This window comes from Populus alba, chromosome 1 (genome assembly GCF_005239225.2).
Source record: "Populus alba chromosome 1, ASM523922v2, whole genome shotgun sequence".
NCBI lineage: Eukaryota > Viridiplantae > Streptophyta > Magnoliopsida > Malpighiales > Salicaceae > Populus > Populus alba.
Genome location: NC_133284.1, coordinates 32,281,322 through 32,304,342, shown reverse-complemented (window position 1 = coordinate 32,304,342; position 23,021 = coordinate 32,281,322). Strand labels below are relative to the sequence as shown.

General features: G+C 33.6%; 2 protein-coding genes and 2 long non-coding RNA genes across 5 annotated transcripts; 2 read left to right on the top strand and 2 right to left on the bottom strand.

Moving 5' to 3' along the window:
- Positions 1-1,864: 1,864 nt before the first annotated feature.
- Positions 1,865-3,468, top strand: LOC118055604 (uncharacterized). 2 transcript variants are annotated; one of them, XR_004688677.2, is made up of 2 exons: positions 1,865-2,508; positions 2,851-3,468. It is a non-coding gene; the product is annotated as an uncharacterized lncRNA (long non-coding RNA). The 2 variants fall into 2 exon arrangements; XR_004688678.2 differs by having other exon boundaries at positions 2,828-3,468.
- On the bottom strand, positions 2,784-3,924 carry LOC140955728 (uncharacterized). The gene is made up of 2 exons (XR_012170175.1): positions 3,616-3,924; positions 2,784-3,006 (listed from the first exon to the last, which is right to left on the bottom strand). It is a non-coding gene; the product is annotated as an uncharacterized lncRNA (long non-coding RNA).
- A 6,539-nt stretch (positions 3,925-10,463) lies between these two features.
- Positions 10,464-14,413, top strand: LOC118055612 (asparagine synthetase [glutamine-hydrolyzing] 1). The gene is made up of 13 exons (XM_035067568.2): positions 10,464-10,776; positions 11,321-11,459; positions 11,652-11,747; positions 11,896-12,037; positions 12,133-12,323; positions 12,442-12,603; positions 12,686-12,766; positions 12,850-13,071; positions 13,161-13,295; positions 13,397-13,471; positions 13,554-13,640; positions 13,738-13,845; positions 13,945-14,413. Exons 1-13 carry the CDS (start codon positions 10,697-10,699, stop codon positions 14,188-14,190), a joined length of 1,764 nt encoding a protein of 587 aa, XP_034923459.1. The 5' UTR covers positions 10,464-10,696; the 3' UTR covers positions 14,191-14,413.
- A 2,152-nt stretch (positions 14,414-16,565) lies between these two features.
- On the bottom strand, positions 16,566-20,549 carry LOC118055602 (protein PMR5). The gene is made up of 5 exons (XM_035067559.2): positions 19,705-20,549; positions 19,422-19,593; positions 18,515-18,693; positions 18,253-18,411; positions 16,566-17,152 (listed from the first exon to the last, which is right to left on the bottom strand). The coding sequence occupies exons 1-5, from the start codon at positions 20,298-20,300 to the stop codon at positions 16,819-16,821; spliced, it is 1,440 nt and encodes a 479-aa protein (XP_034923450.1). The 5' UTR covers positions 20,301-20,549; the 3' UTR covers positions 16,566-16,818.
- Between the last annotated feature and the right edge of the window lie 2,472 nt (positions 20,550-23,021).

Here is a 23,021-nt window from a genome sequence, read left to right as displayed (position 1 = left end):
AACCAAGGACTTGTGACCTGCTTTCTTTACATGATCATTAGGCATGTGAAATCTGTACCTAAACATGAAGACGTACACGCCCCTGTATTTTTGCTTCCATATTTATAACATCCTTCGACTACTGTTTGTATTAATCCCAATCCTGTATGTTATATTTTCGCCATTCTTCACGTAATTAAATACCATCTTGAACTGTATTAAACCATGCTGTTAAGTATACATAATTATGCCACCTATCCAAAAAGTTAATACACTTTAATTTTTTCAAAAGATAAATGAAATTTGAAGTAGACCAAGTGCCAAGAAAACCTAACATAAACAATCACTGTTGATGAAAAGAGCATTTAGAAACGTGATTGTGTTTCTAAAAATTTTTAATTTCATTTATTAAAAATTAATAATTTTTTATGTTTTTAATCGTTTTGATGTGGTCTTAAAAAATAATTTTTTAAAAATAAAAAATATTATTTTGATATATTTCACTACAACAAACATTTTAAAAAACAACAAGAACCATACTCTAAAACATGTCATTTTTCGCTAGCAATGATTTTCTTTTGCATATAATTTTTAACTTGCAAAATATTTTTTTTAATAATGATGGTGATAAGTTGAGATGATAATAATAATAAAAGAGGGTGATACTATAATGATGATAATAATAATAATAATAATAATAATAAAATAATGGTAAAGGGTTAGATAGTGAGATGATAATTATGATGATATGAAAATAATGGTTGAAATAAGTTATTATTTAAAATATTTTATGAATTATGAGTCAAAAATGTTTTCTAGTAAATGAACTAAATTTGAAGGTTGATGATCAAAATATATTTCATTAAACTTTTTTTTTTATAAAATACATTAAAATAATTAAATATATAAAAATAGTAATAATAATAATAATAATAATAATAATAATAACAATATAATGGTGATTAGGGCTAGAGATTTTGAAATGGGATATGCAATATGAAAAGACCATAAAATAAATCCTGTGATTTAAAAAATCAAAGAAAAAGCCACGAAAATAAAACATAAATTATGTTAGAGCAAAAGATGCATTATCTATGAAATAAAGCTTACTTTGGAGGTGGAATTCAATGTCCCGTGATAATAACATAGGATATTAATAAAAAATAATAGCATAGGACATGTTAGATAATAGTATAGGACATTAATAAAAAATAATAGCATAGGACATGTTAAACTGGATTTTATCACGGGAAGTGGAATTCACATGGATCCATGTGAATTCCACTTCCCGTGATCTATTATTTTTTTATGTCCTATCTAAAAAATAATATTATAAGATGCATTATCTATGAAATAAAGCTTATTTTGGAATCGCTAGTAATGATTTGCTTTTGCATATAATTTTTAACTTGTAAAATATTAGACTAAGGCGGGGAGGTCACAAAAGTCGTCATCGTCTTTTCCTTGTTTTTCTCCTCTGGCGACAACTGCGAAGCACAACACATGAGGGTGCGAGACAGAGGTGGCACATCCTCCGAAGCTCACGAAATGTAATAATTAATTTTGTACTACTATAGGAAGCTCTTATAGGCCTCTACCACATCAGTCATTTTCATTTTCATTTCAAACCCTCTGCGTTTGGTTTTACTTGCCATGATTTTCTTACCTTTCCATCAGATCGAAGATCAGAATTCAGATTAGCCAAAGGCAAGGGTACGTATGAACTAAATTTGAAGGTTGATGATCAAATATATTTCATTAAACTTTTTTTTTTATAAAATACATTTAAATAATTAAATATATAAAAATAGAAATAAAAATAAGCACAGACAAAAATATTTTTTAAAAATACTTTGTAATAAAGTAACCTTTCCAACATAAAAAATAATAGCATAGGACATTAATTTTATCACGGGAAGTGGAATTCACATGGATCTACCTATAATGTTGTACCTATGTGCATAGTAAAATAAATGTGATGAGACCAAGTCCAGACAAACACGTGGGAAGGTGTCCATGCTACTCGGCAACAAACTCAGAGCAAAAAATATCTTGTCCGGTTCCACGTCCCCCCGAATTATTTTCTGCGTCAATAAGAGAGATGCCTGAATCGGACATATGAGATGAGCCCGTAACCCGTTGCTTTTTTCATGAAGACCAGATGCGCTCTTAGCTTCATCTATCAATCGAAGCCCCACCCCTAAGCCCTGAACTCACGGAAACCACAGAATCATCCCTCTGTTGCCAGTCTCGGCCAATTGAATCTGACTGAGCTTGCTTTGCCTATGCTTCAGCCAGACTCCTTAATTATTAAGGGTAGGAAAACATGGAATGAAAAGGATGCCAAATGAGTTGAAAGATGGCAAAAACCCGACTGCCTTGTAAGAAATGAAATCTGAACTTTATTGGCTCCATCACCGGAACCAGCAGCAGCTTCTCTGGTCCGATTCCGTGAGATCATGATGCGTGGCTACCTCATGTTGAGGAAGATGATCAACCGAAGGAGAAGAAGACGACATCACTGTCAAGGTAAGTTCATCTTCTTTTAAAGTTTTTTTTTATTATTATTTATTTATAGACGAAGGCGGCGATCTGCGAAGGAGGAGAAGGAACCGAGTTTGAGAACGGATTTTTAAAAGTTGATTGTTGTCGAAGACTTTGCAATCTGCTTCCTCTGGAGTTGACACTATCTTAGATTGAGCCGGATTGCATAAGGGAGAAATGGAGCACCAAATATATATAACCAATTGTTAATCATTATTACAAATTAATAATTAACCAAATTGCTATTTCCTTTGGCAAAGCAGATTGCAAGCAACAGGTAATTAATTACTCATGTATTCTACAGGGTTTGTTGTTTTTTTTTTACAGCATTCATGCATGATTTGCGTGGAAAAGCAAGAAGAGAAGAAGCAACCTGGCCTGGGGGAGGTGCTTGTTGTTGTTGCTGGTCTGTCGTGAGGATGGTGGTCGACGGTGGAGCTGCTGGTGGTCCACGGTGGAGGTGCTGGTGATCGACTACAGCTACTGGAAAAGGTAGAAAAACAACGGTGTATTAATTCCCTCAAATACTATTTACTTGATCAAACATAAACACTTCATGCCTTCATGGGATTCTTTTATTGTTTCCCATATTTTTACTTTTCAGACTTGCCATAGCGATATGATCTTTGATGTTTCGGTGAGATCCATGTAGCGTTTCGTTACCTTCTTTGTTACCCCTGGACTTCCATGAACGTTTGACATGATCATAGGTTTAGCTTATCTGACTGTATGGGTAATCATAAGACTTTTGGTTGCTTTTATCATCCATCAACGATTGAATAAGGGTAGTTTTAGATGCATGTCTCACTCTATTTACTGTATCAGGAGCTTTGAGAAGTGTCTGTAGTTGACAGGATAGAAAAAAAAGAAGAAAATCTCTATTTGAATGTGCCCCTCCTTTCATAATTCTCTGGAAAATAAATGATAGGTTTTTTTATGTATCAATCATCAGTCTTTAAGTTGAGTTGGAACATACAGTTCCATCTTCTGAAATATGTTAAAAGCTACTGTCACTCTAAAGTTGCTTGCTGAGAGAGGTGGGAGCTGAGAGATGCATGATTTACGTGGAGAAGCAAGAAGAGAAGAAGCTACCTAGCCTGCGGGAGGTGTTTGCTGCTGTTGCTGGATGGTGATCGACGGTGAAGCTGCTGGTGATCCACTTCAGCCACTGGAGAAGGCAGAAAAACAACGGTGGATGTTGATTGCTAGTGTGGGTTTTGGCTGGGGAAAAGAAGAGGTGACAATGTGATCAAATAACAGAAAAGGAAACAATGAAAACGGACATGATGCCAAAGATTATAAGATGTCAGTTCCCTTGATAGAAGGAAAAGAAACCCAATTACACGGAAAGAAAACAACAGCAGCCTAATTTTTGAAACCATTTCAGAAACCATCATGATGTCGCTGACAGAAGAAGAAAACTTACACAATTATAATATATTTAATGACAGGCGATATGTTTTGGCATGTTTTGGCAGGGAAAACCGTGGGGAAAGCTACAGTACTTTCCCCACGCGTTTTAGAGTTCTTTAATAGTTATTTGGGATATAATTATAGTTTCGTGTACCTCGTGGGTTCTTCTATTCCTTGATGGACAAGCACTGCAAGAAATTAAAAATCCAACACCAATAAGTTAAAGGCAAGAGATAATATTTATTATATTATACATTAAATAATATAAATTATATTTAATAATTTAAATTAGTTATTAGATTAAATTATTTTTTTGATATTATTTAATAGTTTTGAATGTATATAAGTTTCAAATCTAAAATAATTTTATTTAAAAAGGCGTGTTAGAAAATAATATAAATCATATCTTGTAATCTCATTTAACAACTTAAGTTTTTGAGTTGAATTGATTCTTTGATATAGTATTAGAGTTTTGATGATCAAGTGGTCATGAGTTTAAATATCACAATCTTTATTCATTTGATAAAAATTAAGTACAAAATAATATGAATTTGTATAAATTTTAAGTTCAAAAAGTTTTTTATTTGAAAGTGTGTTAAATAATAATATAAATTATATACTAAAACTTTATTTAACAGTTTAATCTATTAAATTGAATTGTTTCTCTGCCACTAATAATGAATATACAAGTGAATGTAATATTATTTTTGATAAAAATAATATTAGTTTATTTTATCACTATAAGATTTCAGGAAAATGATATAGTTAAAGATACAGCCCAGCTATGATGAAAAAATATATAGAACTAGCTGGATGAATTTTTTTATTTATTATTAATGTGAGTATTTAGATCAACTTGTATGTATCTCGACTCCTTTTATAAACCTTGAAATTAATAACCATATAAATTTTTAATAATTCTAAAATTTATAAAACTCAAACTAATAATTTTTAAAAAATAAATTTAAAAATTAACTAATTCAGTTACATCCTTATAAATTATGACCAGTGAATGTATTTCTTTATATTGAAAAGTTATATTAGTAAGCCGGCCAAAAGAGTTTGAAAAAGTGAGTGGCTGTTATAAATTATAATAGAACAAGTGCGAGAAAAGAATGATTTTCCATGGCTAGAAGGGCGACTCTTGGGATGGTCTAATATACACACGCCATCTCTTCGTGTCGCCGCACGACAAGACTTGATCAAAGCTTGCGACCAATCATTTCTTTTTTCCAGAAAGAAGGAAAATTACAGTTAGGTCAATTCTTAAAACGGAAACCCCTCACTGCGCTCCTCTTGCCTTTTATTTTAAATTGTTTTCACTGCTGTGAATGTTATAGTTATCCACTCGACACGTGATTGTGCGTTGGCAATTGGCAATTGGCAATTAGCATTGCTTGTGACTTTTTGTGTGATGTAACTCCTTACGTGGACAGGTTCTTGATAAGGGAAGGTGAAGACGAGCATACAAGAAAACAAGTGCCATACGAGCATGTAAAAATAAAAATATTTTTAAAAATATCTAAAAACTAAAAAAAGAAACTCTTAAACACACTCGCATTTTGGTTTTTGGTGTGTTCAAATTAATGAACAAGGATTGGCTCTTCATTTTCCGTTAGGTTAGTGTTGACTTCTGAATTTTGTAGATTGCAAGAGTCATGCATAATTGAATTTATTTTCCCTTCCTCCATTGAGTAGCTTATCCAGCATCTAATAAAATGTATCTATTGCATCTAATAAAATGTATCTATTGGACATTTGTTTTTTGGAAAATTGAGATACTTTTATGATTTTTTATATCTATTTAAACTAAATTATAAAATTTAATTAAATGCATTAATAATGAAATGAAAATAATAAATCATGAATTTTTTTATTGAATTTGAATTCAAAACTAATAACGAGAAATTCATGTTCACGACTGCATTGTAACTTGTCAGATCATATTTATTTGAGTTTAAAATATAGTTAAATTCAAGTATATTATATGCCGTGTTTGGCATTGTGGTCGAAAAATATTTTTGAATTTTTTGAATTTTTTTTATTTAAATTAATATGTTTTTTATATTTTCAGATCATTTTGATGTGTTGATATCAAAAATATTTTTTAAAAAATAAAAAAAATATTATTTTAATATATTTTAAAATAAAAAACACTTTAAAAAACAACCACTATCATATTATATATAAAAAACTAACCAAACCCATAGTTGTTTAAGCTATTATCTTTTTTAAGGGTTTAGAAAAAAGCATTAGACATAAGAAAAAAAAAACATTAACTCATCAATAATATCCCATGACGATATGATTAACTTGTTGCTACACATATATAACTAAATTATAAAATTTAATTAAATGCATATATGATGAAATGAAAATAACACAACATGATTTTTTATTGAATTTAAATTCAAAACTAATAACAAAAAATTCATATTCATGACTTAATTGTAACTTGTTAGATTGATATTTATTTGAGTTTAACATACAGTGAAATGAACTTAAATATATTATATATGAAAACTTACCAAACCCTTGTCATCTTGTGTTTAGAAAGAAGCATTAGAAATACAGAATAAAAAAAAATACTAAATCTTAAATAATATCCAATGACGATATGATTAAGTTGTTGCCACATATATAACTCCTACAATATACGCTGATGAACGCAAAACATGACAACACCGAACAATGATAATGACAGCGTTAATTATAGTCATGACTGTAAAAGGAAGGAACAAGTGATGGCGGTTATAAGAATACAACACCTTTTTAGACCTTCCAATGGTCATAATCTGCAACACAACACCTTTTTATAATGACTGAGTCCTATCCTTCTCTATTCATTTTTTTGAAAAATATCTTCATTTCAATAAAATTAAAAAAAAAAAAAAAAACGGGGAGAGAGTACTTAGCCAATATGTTATCAAGAACGTTACAAATATTTTAGGATAAAAACAAATAATAAGTTAGCTTTGAGAATATTGTCTTTAAAAATATTTATTTGTATCATATAGAAACAATATCTTCATGATACAACTAAACTCTTTATATCTTTAAAATATTCTCATTTTTTTAAAAAAATATTTTCTTCTCAATAAAAATAATAATAATAAAAAACAGAGAAAGAGTTCTTAGCCAATATGTTATGTTAAAAACATTTTAGGATAAAAACAAATAAGAAATTAGTTTAGAGGTTTAAAAATATTATCTTTAAGATATTTATCTATTCCATATAAAGACAGCATCTCCATATTACAGCTAAATTCTCTAAATCTAAAAACAAAATAGAAAAAAAGACAAAAAGAAATAATTTATTTTTTATTGTGTGTAGTTTTCTGTGTAGTAACATATTTTAATAGATTTGAAAACACAATAATATCTTTTAATATAATAATGGTAAATGAAACTACATGAGTGTTAATGAAACAATTATACTTTAAGTTAAACTAAATAGTTGCTATTCAGTTTTATCTCAACAGTCCTAAATATTAAAATTAATTACAAAAAATAAAAAAGTTAATTCAAAAATAAATTACTCTCAGTAGCATATAAAGTATCAAGTTTCATCTTTTGATAGTATAAATATTCATATAATAACATTAAAATACCCATTAAAAAAATCCTTCCACCGTAACTTTCACTTAATTTATTAAACAACAAAAACTCAAACTTGTAAATATTTTTTAAAAAGTGTTTCTTTATAATAAAAGATAAACATCTTTCTCCGTATTTATTCATTTATAAACTACAAAATCACACTTTCTCAGCTTAAGAACCCTCAAATTTGCCTTAAATTCATGGCCTTGCATGAACCAAAATGAACACAGGACGGTGAATATCACAAAACATGACATTCGTATTTGTCACTGTAATTGCTAGGGTAGTACGTAGTTCTCTCCATGATAACCTTTACTGCTAATTCTTACTGTGTTATACTATCAACCATGGCATTTAATGAAAGTCCATATCCTGCCATGATCAGCCCTACTTTTATCACCAATGTTTTCACTATGATCGCTCTCCTCCATTGCCAAGACTCTTCCTTTTCTTCCTCGACACCTTCTATCATGTTTAATACTATAGCAATATTGCAATGATGGCCGGGAACAAATTTATCACCACACTTCAAAAATTGGTCTGGCTTTTTTCTTTTTTATACAAGGAATTAGAATAAAATCTTAGCCTTTGTGATGATAGTGTGGTTGTAATTATTTTTTAAAGTTTTTTTTACTTGAAAATACTTCAAAATAATATTTTTGTATTTTTTAAAATTAATTTTGATATCAGCACATCAAAATGATCTGAAAACATAAAAAAAATATTAGTTTGAAGCAAAAAAAAAATTAATTTTTTTTAAATATTTTTAAAATGCAAAAACAAATAAGTTCAAATTTTTTATCTAATTGGCTAAAAACACTTGAAACTGGTTTGTTAAAGCCTAAGCCTCAATCTGCATGTTTACCAGCTGCTTGCCTTGCTCTAACCATTATTCCTTGTTCTCAGCCATGGAATCCTGTAGTTCTTGTATTAATCTCCGAGCCTACGACAATGCTCCTCCACAGCTTTCATTTTAGTACTTTCCACCATCTTCAATGGTTTCTTATCAGGATTTCTACAATCTCGTAGTTCTTCAATGATTACTTTCCACCATCTTTGTATCTGATTTCTCATCAATTCCTCCTCTCACTAACCGTGACAACCTCCTGCATAACATCCTAACTGCCAACTAACTGCTAACTACTTAACTGCCAACTAATCTACCGACTTCAAACAGAACTGGATTCACGTACGCCTTTTCCACTGCTAAGCTTAAACAGCTGATCACAACCACGCGTAACACTCCTGCTAGCTATTTCACAGACACAATCAGTGATCATAACACGTTACTGTTCTGTTTTCGATATATAATCATTGTCTACTTAATACTTACATCATCGTACTTCTCCCCCGAATCACCATTATTTTCTAATAGTAAACCTATGAAATGTTTCCTTGCGTTTTGCCAAGCAATCAGATTTTGTACGCTTGAAAATCCAACATGAAGAAGGTAGCAATGGATGGAGTATGTACAATTTACTGTTAATTAATATTAGAGCACCACTTCCTAATATCGTGGCAGAAATGAATTATTAATAGCAATTGCATTCTAAGTTCTGCTAGAAGCCTGGAACCTCTCACAATGAAAAGTCTTTTTATTTTTTTCTATTTTAAGGTTTGTTTCATTGTTTTTTCTTTTATAAAATATGTTCAAATTGGATATTGTACTATACTTTAAAAGGTGGGAAAAATAGCATGCATTGTGAATATAGGCTAATTGCATTGTAGACTACACTATAAACATAAAATATTTACACCATAGACAGCATTATAGTATCATGGGGCGTTGTCTTTTTTGTTTTTTAGTCAAAAACTATTGTTGGGTGTGGCTTGGTCACAAAACCCTAGTTATTGGGTTTGACTCGCAGACAGACCAAAGGAAAAAGGTATTATATACATAGAATATTTGCACTATAAACGATATTGTATGAGAGGGTATTGTTTTTTCTGTTTTTTAGTAAAAAAGTGTTGTTAGGTTTGAAGGCCAAGTTAGACCAAAGAAAAAAAATTATGTTGGGTACTGTATACATAATGTTTGCACCGTGAATGACTCTATAGCATTGCGGTGCGTTGTTTTTGCTGTTTTTTAATAAAAAAATATAGCTGAGTTTGGTTTCGCAGCCATACCTAATTTCCTTGGCTATCGGGTCTAAAAATATTGGATTTGGCTCTACAACTAGAAGTCGAACCTAAAATTTTTAGGTTTGGTGTTTTATATTTGGTATATTTGTTTTACATTTAAAAAAATTAATTATTAACCTGCTTGCAAAACACGAATCAATATATTAGTATTATTCATATGTGATATATATTACCTCCATAATTTACTCTCTTGTTGTCCATGAATCTAGTATTGATTATCTTTCAAATTTTAATTTTATTAATATAAAAAATCACTTAAATTAAGTTAATTAGAGAAACTAAAGCAATTGAGTGATGTCAATATTTATCGAGTGTCTTTGGTTATTGTTTTATAATATAAAAGAAAATAAATAAAATTATTTGATTAAATAAATAAAAACAAATATATAAAATAAATTTATATTTGTTTTCAAAATAAAAGGCATAAGAAAGTCCTCCTATCCGCATTGTCTACTTAACAGCAACGTGGACTCTTGAAAAATTAACACCCGACGACTTTTGCTGACTCAGCACTCCCCATAAGTACCTTGTGCTTTCCATAAACCTCACCATCTAAGTCCTTAAAAATCGGGTTACCGATAAATAATATATCACTGTCAACACCCAACTGTTTTTCACCGCGTAAACAACCGTTGATGTTTGCCGCCCTATGAGTTTTTTCCGGTAATCGGTAACCACTAACTACCACTAAAATAAACGAAAAATGAAAATGAAAATGAAAAAACGACGCCGCTAATAGGGTGGCGGATATTTCGATGTTGCCCTATATATACGTGTGCACTGAGGACGAGGTAACCTGCTCATTCAACAATAACAAAACAGGCTATTACTCTACGGATTATGGTTTCCTATTAAACACTCCATCACCTTCTCCTCCTGCTTCTTCGTTTTCCTTTTTTCTTCCCCAGTATTATTCTCTCGTTATTACCTGGTTCCATCTTTATCTTCGATCTTAAGATATACTTAATCTACTTCTATCTTCAATAACCAACGTTTTATTTTTGAAAAACAAAGAAGGATGTGTGGGATACTTGCTGTTTTGGGTTGTTCTGATGACTCTCAGGCCAAAAGGGTTCGAGTTCTTGAGCTCTCTCGAAGGAAATTCTCTCCCGTTTATCCATCTCTTAAATTTTCGCCTCAATTTTCAGTTTATTTTTATACAAGCACCCCTAAAGTACATTAATGGTTATATATTTTTTTTCAATGTTTATTCGATATATAGTACCAGTTCTTGCTAGTTTATAACTGATAAAACACGAAGATATGTTGCTCCTCCGCTCGTGTCATTCTCAGCGCGATGAGCCTAAAAAAATGAACCAAAAGGAATTGATGATTATAAATTCCATGGAACGTTTTTTTCTTTAATTAGTTCTTGTGGTTGAAACTGAAACTGTGTTTTTAGATGCATGTATGGATGTGGGACTAAATTTTAGCATGAAATATTAAAAATGAAAAGGGCCCTAAATTGATTAGGATCTATGAATATCTTCTGTTTAATCACGACTACAGGGGGTTATTTATTTTGCTTAACTTTATAGTGACATGGGACTGTACAAGAGATGGGATGGTGGACGAATTTTTTTTTTTTAATACAGCAGTTCCGTAAACTGATGATGTACAATTTTGTTATTGACTGTAACAGATTGAAGCACCGTGGTCCAGATTGGAGTGGGCTCTATCAGCACGGTGGCTTCTACTTGGCTCATCAAAGGCTAGCCATTATTGATCCGGCTTCTGGTGATCAGCCTCTCTTTAATGAAGACCAAGCCATCGTTGTCACGGTTTGCTTTTATTCCAATCCCCTCTAATATATGGTTTGGATATAATTTTTGTTTTGTAGTTTCTAATTTGTTTAAGGCTGTAGAGTACAGTTTGGCTTTTGTTACAGGAGATTAATTTGGCTGGAAATTTCAATTAAAATTATTTTGAGATTTCTGTAAATTTTGATGAATCATTACTGGTGTTGAAAATAGGTGAATGGAGAAATTTACAACCATGAAGAACTGAGGAAGCTTTTGCCAAATCACAAGTTTCGAACAGGCAGTGACTGTGATGTTATCTCCCATTTGGTTAGTTGTGTTAACAAATTCGATGATTAGATTACATGAATTCCCAGTAAAACTGAATCCAAAGGACTGATATTGATATGTAGAATGGAAGTAGTCGTAGTTCTTGGTTCTAACAAGTAATCATGTTTTTGCACATGTTTACTTATAGTACGAGGAATATGGCGAGAATTTTGTGGACATGTTGGACGGAATGTTTTCATTTGTTCTGCTGGACACTCGTGACAACAGTTTCATTGTCGCCCGAGACGCCATTGGGATCACCTCCCTCTACATGGGCTGGGGACTTGATGGTAAAGGATTGTCTGACCCTTTTTTTCAAGTCTAAATAATGTGTAAAGGGCTGTATTTGACTTGATGAATTTACTCCGTTCTTTTGATTTTTCAGGGTCTGTGTGGATTTCGTCGGAATTGAAAGGTCTGAATGACGACTGCGAACATTTCGAGTGCTTTCCACCTGGTCATTTATACTCGAGCAAATCCGGTGGATTAAGGCGGTGGTACAATCCTCTTTGGTTCTCTGAGGCTATTCCCTCGACCCCATATGACCCACTTGCTCTGAGAAGGGCCTTTGAAAAGGTAACATACATGATTGGGCTCGCCGGAAGCTGCTGTGTTAGTGGTTCTTAATGTTAAAATTAACAAAACGGAAATTATTAAGGCTGTGCCGCTCATGTGTCAAGGGTGACGTATGCAGGCTGTGATTAAGAGGCTGATGACTGATGTTCCTTTTGGAGTGCTTTTATCCGGGGGGCTAGATTCATCATTGGTTGCTTCTGTGACTGCTCGGCATGTGGCAGGTACACAGGCTGCCAGACAATGGGGGGCACATCTCCATTCCTTCTGTGTAGGCCTAGAGGTGAGAGTAAATTCTTGTCGGAAGAAATGCAGTAATAGGATTTTCATCCAGTCCTTGATTTTGTGACCCGTGTGCTGAGCAGAATTCTCCAGATCTGAAGGCTGCTAGAGAAGTTGCAGATTATTTGGGCACCATCCACCATGAATTTCACTTCACAGTTCAGGTACAAAACACAAGCAAGGTTTTTTAGCTCAAATCTTCGACGACTACCCGACGGTGTAAACTGACGTTTTTGGGTTGTGACAGGATGGTATTGATGCCATTGAAGATGTCATATACCATATTGAAACATATGATGTTACAACCATCAGAGCAAGTACTCCTATGTTCCTTTTGGCTCGTAAGATCAAGGCGCTAGGAGTGAAGATGGTTATTTCCGGTGAAGGTTCTGATGAGATTTTTGGTGGGTATTTGTACTTTCACAAGGCACCTAATAAGGAAGAGCTCCACAGCGAAACATGTCGCAAGGTAAACTACAAGCATGTACCACTCTTCTCTGTTGGAACACAGAGAAATAACAACGAAGAGTTCTGATCTATTCTGTTGTATGTATTTAGATAAAAGCCCTTCATCAATATGACTGCTTGAGAGCTAACAAAGCAACATCTGCTTGGGGTCTAGAAGCCCGTGTCCCCTTCTTGGACAAGGATTTCATTAATGTTGCAATGGCTATTGATCCTGAATGGAAGATGGTATAAAAGCTTGTTCGAATTTTATTGAAGTGTAAATTATCAACGTTCAAGATTTTCAAACTTTTTTAACGGTCTTCTCTGTGCTTGTCCATCTACTTTAGATCAAACCTGGACATATCGAGAAATGGGTTCTTAGGAAAGCCTTCGACGACGAGGAGCATCCTTATCTGCCAAAGGTCCATACACTAATTGTCTTCCTACACCTCCACAAGCTCGTTAATTCCTTTAAATTAACATGTCCAATTTGATTTTCTGCAGCATATTCTTTACAGGCAGAAAGAGCAATTTAGCGATGGCGTTGGCTATAGCTGGATTGATGGTCTCAAAGCGCATGCTGAATTACATGTACCTATTTGAGTTTAACCTTTTGTTTTGCATCCTTTTGTCGCATCTGTATTGTATATCTATATGGAAGCTCATGCTCCTGAGTTAATATTTTCAGGTGAACGACAAGATGATGCAAAATGCTGGGCACATCTTTCCACATAATACCCCTACCACCAAAGAGGCCTGTTACTACAGAATGATTTTTGAGAGGTTCTTCCCACAGGTAATCCAATGAAACCTCCCACGGTCCATTCCAGTGAAGAACGAGTTAAGCCAATGGTTTCAACTCTAATCCGATTACCGAGTTACTCTTTGTTTGCAGAACTCAGCGAGGCTGACTGTTCCTGGAGGAGCCAGTGTAGCATGCAGCACAGCTAAAGCTGTTGAATGGGATGCTTCCTGGTCCAACAATCTCGATCCTTCCGGCCGTGCTGCATTGGGTGTGCATCTTTCTGCTTATGAACAGCAGGCAGCTCTTGCCAGTGCTGGAGCGGCGCCACCGGAGATTATTGACAATCTTCCTCGAATGATGAAAGTTGGTGCTCCAGGAGTTGCAATCCAAAGTTAGCTTCTGATGGAGGACCGAAGTACATGCCTTGTACATGTATAAATCATATAGATCATGTGTAGAAGTTACGAACAATAATTTCTGCTCGTTTGTAGTCGCGTTGCCACCTCGTTGTTTCTGTACAAGGCAATTCAAGTGTGCAATTGATGTTCTGTAGCTGTTTAAAGCTGTAATAAAACCTTTCGAGGGTTTCCTTACTTCATGGACGAATCCTTTGTTTTTATTATTTTCTCAATTTCTTAGTGTAAAACGTTCGACGCCCAATTTTAACCGTGGGAACCGAGGGACAGCGGATTGTCCACGCTAGTAGCGCCAAGTTATATACCATTTTGCAGGCACCATATACTCGAACAGAGAATTTGAGACGCAATTCAGGATTTTTCTTGGGAGGATCACTAAACTATGAATTAAGTTGCTAATCTGGACAGTCAAGAGGTGATCCTCTAACAAGTTGGTAAAAATGATGACCGAGGGAAAACAATGGATCACTAAAAACTTGGCAAATTATGCAGAAATTAGCCCAGCTCATCACTTAAACCAGGCGGCTGCCCTATATTCGACCCAGTCTGGCTCGGGTTAGATATGAAGGCAATATGCCTCACAGAGGTATTAAACTAATAGTCCAATCCCGTGTCAACATATACTCGAACATCAATCGATTTCTGAACAAGGACTCCAATTCCAGCATGAGCTGGGCTTCATGCTCCATTACTGAATCCGTTGGCTGTGAAATTAGGCTGAGATATGCAGAAAGTTTCGCTATTGGACGCATTGTACATGTATTTCTTAGCATGGATCACAGAGATAAATACATTACAAACGTTTAATCCAATATGGACCTCCTTCGAACCAACGAGTCATGGGGCAGACATCTACCCGAGCTAAGTCATGAGGCAGATTATTATTATTTTTTTGGTACAAAATAATGTTCAAGTGTTATAAATGCTTTTTTAAAGAAGAAAAAACATTTGCGGTTTATAATTCAGCTCATATACCTCATAGACTTAATTGGATTAAATAAAGTTGATTTTATTTTAATTAGATGAAAAAAATAGACAACAATAACAAATAAATTAAATATAAAAAGTGAGCGCTATAACTTGTGAAAAACTTTTTTTTTTTTATAATAAATAATGTATCTCAATTTCTAACCAATTAATAAGGATAAATTTAGGTAAAAAGAACAAAAAATAAAAGGGCTCAAGTCAATTCGAATTAGCACGATAAATTTGTAACTCGGGTAATAAGGGTCAATCCACAATTTTTTTTGTTAAAGGGCGAAATTAAAAAGTAAAGTTAATTTATTAAAAGGATCCAAAGAAAAAATAAATAAAAAGAATAAGTATCGAATTGAAAAAAAAAAAACCAACACATTACAAATCAGAATTGAATGATGAAATTGAAAATAAATAAAAAATTTCACAAAATCAAAAAATAAAAAATAAAAATAAAAAAAATAAAGACCAATTGAAGTTAAAATATCAACAAATAAAAGGGCAACTCTAAAAACATGAATGATTAGCGTCATTTTTAGAGGGAGAAAAGAGAAGAGAGGAGGAAACGAATGAAAGTACCACCAGTTACAAATCACTGCGACTATGTGCCGACTTACTAGGAAGAAGACGCTACGATAATTTCAAAGACACATGAAAGGGGATTTTTTGGCTACCAAGAGACGCCTCTCACACGCTGCTGCACGTGCCGGTCACCTTTTGTTTTTTTTTAATATATTTTATATTTATTAAAATACAAAATTACCTCTTAGCTAAGCTAATTTGATTATAAAAAAAATGAAAAAAATGAAAATGTCCAAAAATACCAGTTTTAAGATTTTATCTCATAAATATATTTTAATTGTCTCATTATACTTTTAAAATACAAAAAAAAAATTATTTATTTCCAATCAATTTAAAAAATAACTAATAGAAATGGTAAAAAGAACCAACGTCTAACGAGCTCAATAATTTTTGGTGGAAGTAGCAAAACCGTTATCATACTGTTACAGAGAGCAATTTTTATTTTAAACAATGTTTTTTCAAGTACTCTTTGGTTTTATTAATATTATCTCCATGAATCTTATAATTTATTCCATACCAATGCAAAGATAGTAAGATCATCACTTCCGAGAGAGTTGCCGCCTCAACCACCTGAACCGATGCTTTTCATTCAGTCACAGGTTCTGCAATTCAGAATCCATGATCTCCATCACATACACCTTTTCACTTCATGCCAGAGCCCGAAATCTAATCCAAGTCCTTAAACCATCCATAAAGAGAAAGGTGTTGATCATCTGGACTCGGGGCTCTTGTTCTCAACCTAGCTTTTGAAGCTTAACTATCGCACTTATAAACACAACACCAAGAGAGAGAGAGAGAGAAATATAAATCAACTGAACAAATCAGCCAAGTGAGTTCCACGTTACTTAACAGAGAAATAAGTTATCTTATTTCTCGTGGCGAGCAATATCATTACTTTACAAGGCCGACTAATTGGAACATATATATTCTACAGCTTGATCTTGGTCGAGAGATCAATACAACAATAGAAGACAGAGGGCTGCAAAACATGCAGCTCTCCTAACACGTATATCATTTGAATTAGTAGTTAACAAATAATAATAAACCAGACTTAAAAGAACAGGGCAGTGTAGAGCAATTGATTCCAGGTATCAGGCAGTCCAGGAAGGCACCAATGACTGCAATCTGCAGATCGGTCAGGGTTGGCCCTCTGCTGGGGGCTCAGGTCGCCACTGTAAATCGACGGATGCCCATCTTTTCTCAACTCTGAGAGCATTGTGATGTCCAGCAAATATGCAGGATTTTGCATGCCCCTGATCATGGTATCCACCACCCTCATTTGATCAGGGAATTCTCCGGGGTATGTTGATCCACTCACCGGTGCGGTCTCTCCGTAGCAATTCTTCGTTGTTGCTGTAGTCGTGCCCGTGCTCCATTCACTTGGACTGCCGCATGTCAAAATCAAAATGTTTTACCATTGATGTCCAGCTTACTAGAGCAATGCTCAACTGTTTTGAAGCTAAATTCATGCATGATCCTATTGAACAAGGAGCGATGCTAGCGCCACTGGACAGCACGTGAAGAGGATGGATTTTCTTACCACCGACAAAAGATCGGTGTTCATTCTCAGGTTTGTATGAGAACAGGATAACATGTGATAACTGTTGAAGTATGTCGGCAGTCTTGGCTTCACTTGAGGTAAATGGTCATTTTGGCTTTTTTTTTTTTAAAGACCACCAATTATACTCATTTTATCTAAAAAAAGGAATCTTAATAATGCTAAAACAAACTTTAGCTGACGAAAATTGAACCCCAAATCTTGAAAAAGAAGGAAATCAGCTGGAAAGAAACCACTGATCTCATACATTAAATAGTCTTATGTATAATTAATTAGTTCCCCGTGATCCTTCTCCCTGACATTGTTTCATAGTCATTTTAGTCTCTATCCCACCACCGAGTTGATTAAAAAAATTTTCATGTTGAGTTCTTGTAGTTAATTTTTAAAGTGTTTTTACTTGAAAAAAATATATTTTTTTTATTTTTAAAAAATATTAATATAAAATAAAAAATTAAATTTTTTTAAAATACAAAAACAAGTACCAATCTGCTGGGAGTTTAATATCCACACCGGACTGAATTGCAACGTAGCTGTTGCTACTGCAACTAATTTTATTTCTCTACTCAATTTATTTTTGTAGTCACCAATATTATTAATTTTTATGGCAGGTCCTTTTGTAGCCTTACTCGATTGTATCAACTCGCGACATTCATTTTAATTGCTTTAAATGACCATGTTGGGGAACCTCCTATCAATGGCAACTTGCAGGATGCTCTTTTCCTTTACTCTATTCAACTTTGGACCAACCTGAAGTCGAGCTGGACCCATCATGCTCCTACTAGCTCAGACTGGTCCGAACTTTTAGTGCTTCGAGCCATAAGACTAACAACCCCGAACAGACAATAATGGAGAATAGATTGGCTGGCACCAAACTCAAATTATATGAGAGAGAGAGAGAGAGAGAGAGAGAGAGAGGGAGGGACTTACTTGTAATGCGTCGGAGAGATGGACTGGAAAAAGACTCTGGTTCGAGTCGTGTCAATATTGGCGTCCACCCATTTAGCCCATGTTCCTAGCCCTCTTTCCAAAGCAACCAGACGATCCATATCTTGGTAATATGTGCCTCCTGACTCCATGTAATCCCATCTGTCGATTTTCAAATCACCCCAGCACGAGTTCGATTAAATAAATCGAATTAGTTCTCCCTCGATTCTGCTAGAAACAGGACAAGTGCAATTCTACTGCTTACCCTTGGAGAGAACCTTTGTGGCTCCACCAGTGACCGGTGTTAAACATCAGCACATCGGCGTTTCTCCAGGCGTTGGCATTTCCCGAAATCTCCTCTAGCCTCAGCACTCTCTTCCCCTGTACCACGTCTATGTCCACCAAATATGGAGCTTTGTAAAATGAAATTGTCACATCGTACTCCTGCACAACACAGAACCCAGAATAGGAAACTGATCCCAGTTTTTTCCGCGTTTTTTAAAAAACTTGATTTTTCTTAAATTATTTTCTTAATATTTTTAAATTATTTAATATCAAAGTCTCATTTCTTTTGGAGGTCATGATAGACTTATCGTATGCATTGCAGCTGGATTCAACAGTGCTAAAGCACGCCAACATGGTTTGGGGTCCCTCAAAAATATGATCACGACTTTTCATGCTGGTTAAATCAGTGTAATTGTAGCCGTCCGATTTTTGATTAAATCTCAATCATTACCTTGTTAGACATTACTAAATGCATGACAACCATGCCCATTTATATTTTTATTTATTTATTTATAACTGAAAAGTGTACATTTCGAAGTTGGATTTAAAATTATTTTAAATTGTTAATCTCAAAATAAAATTTAAAAAAAATACTATTTTAATATATTACTAAACAAAAAAAGTAATTTAAAAACCAACCAATATTACCTTAACAAACACTATCCAAGTTCATAAAAAAAAAAAAAAAAAACCCACTGCTTTCATAATTTTTCTTGTGCCTCTATTGGTTGGCTTAGGATGGTGATTCCAGCAAATACAACATATTTCCGTGTTCAAATTGCTGCCTTGGAGGCCCAAACAACGGCAAGCATTGAAATCATATTAAATACGTATTTCAAGTGCAGTGCCGGTGGCGGCTACTTGAAAGTTGAAACAGGGGAACTTACCGAGAACTTGAAGATGGAAAAGGGATCTCCTCTGCTCATTTGTGTATAAGCTTGAGGCACCGACGATGAAACCATGCATATCAAAGACTCCCATTGATTCCGTCCTAGTGAGTCCCCCACAAACATCATACTTTTCCCTCTCATTTTTAGCAAGAATTCAAGCCCATTGAATCTATACCACCAAAAAAATCAAACATAAATCCACAATTGCTTTCACAACACTAAAAAAGTAGAGCGGAAGAAGAAGAAGAAGAATCTAGCATCAGCTGATGTTGTCTGTTACCTTGGGAGCTCACAATTGAGCGGTTGCCATCTATACTTGAGATATTCAGAGTCAGGCCTTCCATACATTTGGCAATTGAATTCAGCGTCAATAATGGTTGGGCAATACGAAGATTGGTACAATGGGTATGATTCATCACGAACCCAATAGCCCAGAAACAATGCACAGGTGCTTTGATTAGTGCGCACCATTGGCCTTCTATGGTGGTAGTTGTTATGGTGGTTTCTCATGCTCATTATCAAAGCTGAAGTTGCAATCTTGGTTTGAAGCAAAACCAAGAAAAAAACTGCAAAACATGATGCTAATCGATTGCAAGAGGACTGGGAACAAGCGAGGGACATTTTTAGAGGGAGGGAGGGTGGGAGAAAAGTTGAAGGAAGCAGTACTGAAAAGCTATAATGGAAGCAAAGAGTGATAAAAAAAGATAAAAATAAAAAATAAAAAAGTAGGGGGTAGGACTTAGGAGGATTGTGTCTTGTCGTGTGCATGTGAAGGTAGCTGAGACGGGTTCGCTTAGTTAAATAATGGATTGTTGAAGGTTTTGATTTGGACTTGTGAACAGAGTTCTTTAATTCTATCGGGGCCAATTGGTTCATCTTCAAGTAAGTTTTTTCATTTTTTGCCCACAAATCAAGGGGCGTTCTTGGATCTACTCGTATTCAAGTGAAACTCTAGATATTGACTGCGAACACTTTCCATAAAAAGTGGAAAGAAGCAATGAGAAAATATTATGAAGCAAAAAAGTAGAGAAAAATGCACTAGTTCCCCTCTCTGTGGATGAAGATTGAAGAGGAGGCCAGTAAGAAATGGGGCCAAAAGGGTGTGGAACCATTGTGCTGCCTTTTTTCCAATGCTTTATGTTATTTAAGATAGACAAAAAGTGGGTGAGGTCATCTACACTTGGGGTGTTGTCTGTAACGTAAAATCCTGGTGGCGCCTCAAAGATTGAGATCCTGCACACATCTTCGATAGAAAAGAGAAGAATACTGGCGATCATACATTAAGAACAGAGGTTCTCCTTCCGAGCAAAGAATCAATCCTCTGAAAGTAAAAATGCTCTCTGCTTTCCTTCGTGCACACACACAATAGCCACCATTCTGTTTACTTCGACTCCTCTTTTTGGATACCTGAGGTGCCTCATCAACAGCGGTTTCATATCATTTTTTATCACTATAAAAACCCAATTGCATAAGCCTGAGCTTTATACAAACGTTTGTGACTTCCACTCGCTCCTTTGCCATTGGGATCACCTTCACTCAGCAATAATCTTAAATAATAAAGTGGACTGAGAGAACTATCCTGTCACTAATAGCTGTGGATGTTAGATGGATTGGAAGTATGATAATGGTTGTTTTTTAAAGTATTTTTTATTTTATTTTAAAACACATCAAAATAATGTTTTTAATTTTTTTAAAATTATTTTTAACATTAACGTATCAAAATGATCTAAAAACATAAAAAAATATTAATTTGAAGCAAATAAAAAAATAATTTTTTTTTAATTGTTTTCAAAAATGCTTCCAAAACACAATGTTAAACACAATTTAGTTAGGGACGGGTCACACTAAACCATGACCTCACTCAGAAAAATCTCAAAGTAGAAAAAAAGATGCTAAGACCACGTTAATGTTCCTAAACAAGGTCGTGTTTGCAGTTGTTTTAATAATTAATTTTTAAAGTAATTTTTATTTTAAAATATATTAAAATAATATATATTTATTATTTTTATTTTAAAATTATTTTTTGACAATATTATATTAAAACGATTTAAAAATAAAAAAAAATTCAATTTTTGTGAAACATGGTTTGGGTTGCATTACCAAACGACGCCTAAAAAAAATTTGAGATTTGAGTTATTGACTCAACTGAGTTTAATAAACTCGATTGATTTAAATGATACGAATAAAAAAAATACAATGACAATAAATAAACCGATATAAATAAATTGATAACGTAAAAAAGATTAAAAAAAATATATGACCAGAGCTTATCTAGGTTAGCATATCAAATGAGCAATTCAGTTGTGATACTGGGTGACCTTGTCAAAAGCAAGTTGAATAAAACTATGAAGTTCATTTATCAAACAACTAATGCAAAAGGAGAAATTAAAAAAAATATATATATATTAAAAAAGCAATGAGAAAAAAATTCGAGTCAAACTAGATTAACCCGCTAATTTTGCGATCATGAGTATCAAATTAAGATAACCTCTTAGAAAGAAAAGCGAGAAAAAAAAAAACACAAAGACTAATTCTCAATCAATCAAATGTTGAAAGATAAAATTGAAAAAAAAAATCAATTTTTTTTTAAATAAAATGTTGAAGGATCCTATTTAATAACAAAGCAAAAATTAAATAAGAACATGATAATCCCATATAAAGCGAAATGAAAAAAAAATTCAATAATCAATCTTGAATTGATGAAAAAAAAAGGTTACACCAAGATAATCTTGTTGAAAGCAACGTGAATATAATCATAAATCTCAATTATCAAATAACCTAATGTTAAATGATAGAACTTATTTTGTTTTTTCTTAAAAAAAACATAAAAAAAAGATTCATGTCAACCCGAATTAACTTGCTAACCGTATAACTATGGATACTAAATTGAGATAATTTCATAGGAAAAAAGATAAAAAAACAAAAATACAAAGATTAATTCTCAATAAACAAAATACTGAAAGAATAGCTTGAGTTTTCTTTTTTTTTTAAAACAAAAAAACTTGAAAAAAAAAATGTTAATTTTTAAAACCCATAATCCTGTTATGAGCTCGGTGACTAAACCTTCAAAAGACATGCCCTACAAAATAGCAAAGCAATATTTTCATCCAACAGGGATAAAATTAAAGGCTCTTCAGAAAAACTGTATAGGAATGCTAATTGCAATTTCCTTGTCTGTAACAATTGTTTTTTTTTTTAAATTGAAGTTCTCCTCGTGCATGCTGATGAGCTTGGTCATGAGCCGTTAATTGAAGAAATCCATGTGATAATGTATACAATTATTTTTCATGGAAAAGTCATCCGTCATTGGACACGATGTTGTAACTTGTAAGAATTATACTTATCACTAGGCACAGAGCACAAGCGTAACGTTGTCTCAGAGTAGCAAAAATGGAGAAACGGGCCCTTGTAAGAGTTTGGTTTGAGTTAGAACTTAGAAGTTCAATCCAACTAACGTTCCCAGGGCACGTGCCCCTCCTGCGTGCATTCCTTTTAGCGTTCCCTGGGCACGTGCCCGGGAAATGGAGCTATAATTTCTTGACATGAGCAGGCTTTTTCTCCATGGTTCCTTTCATGGCTTACGTGGATCTGTTGGTA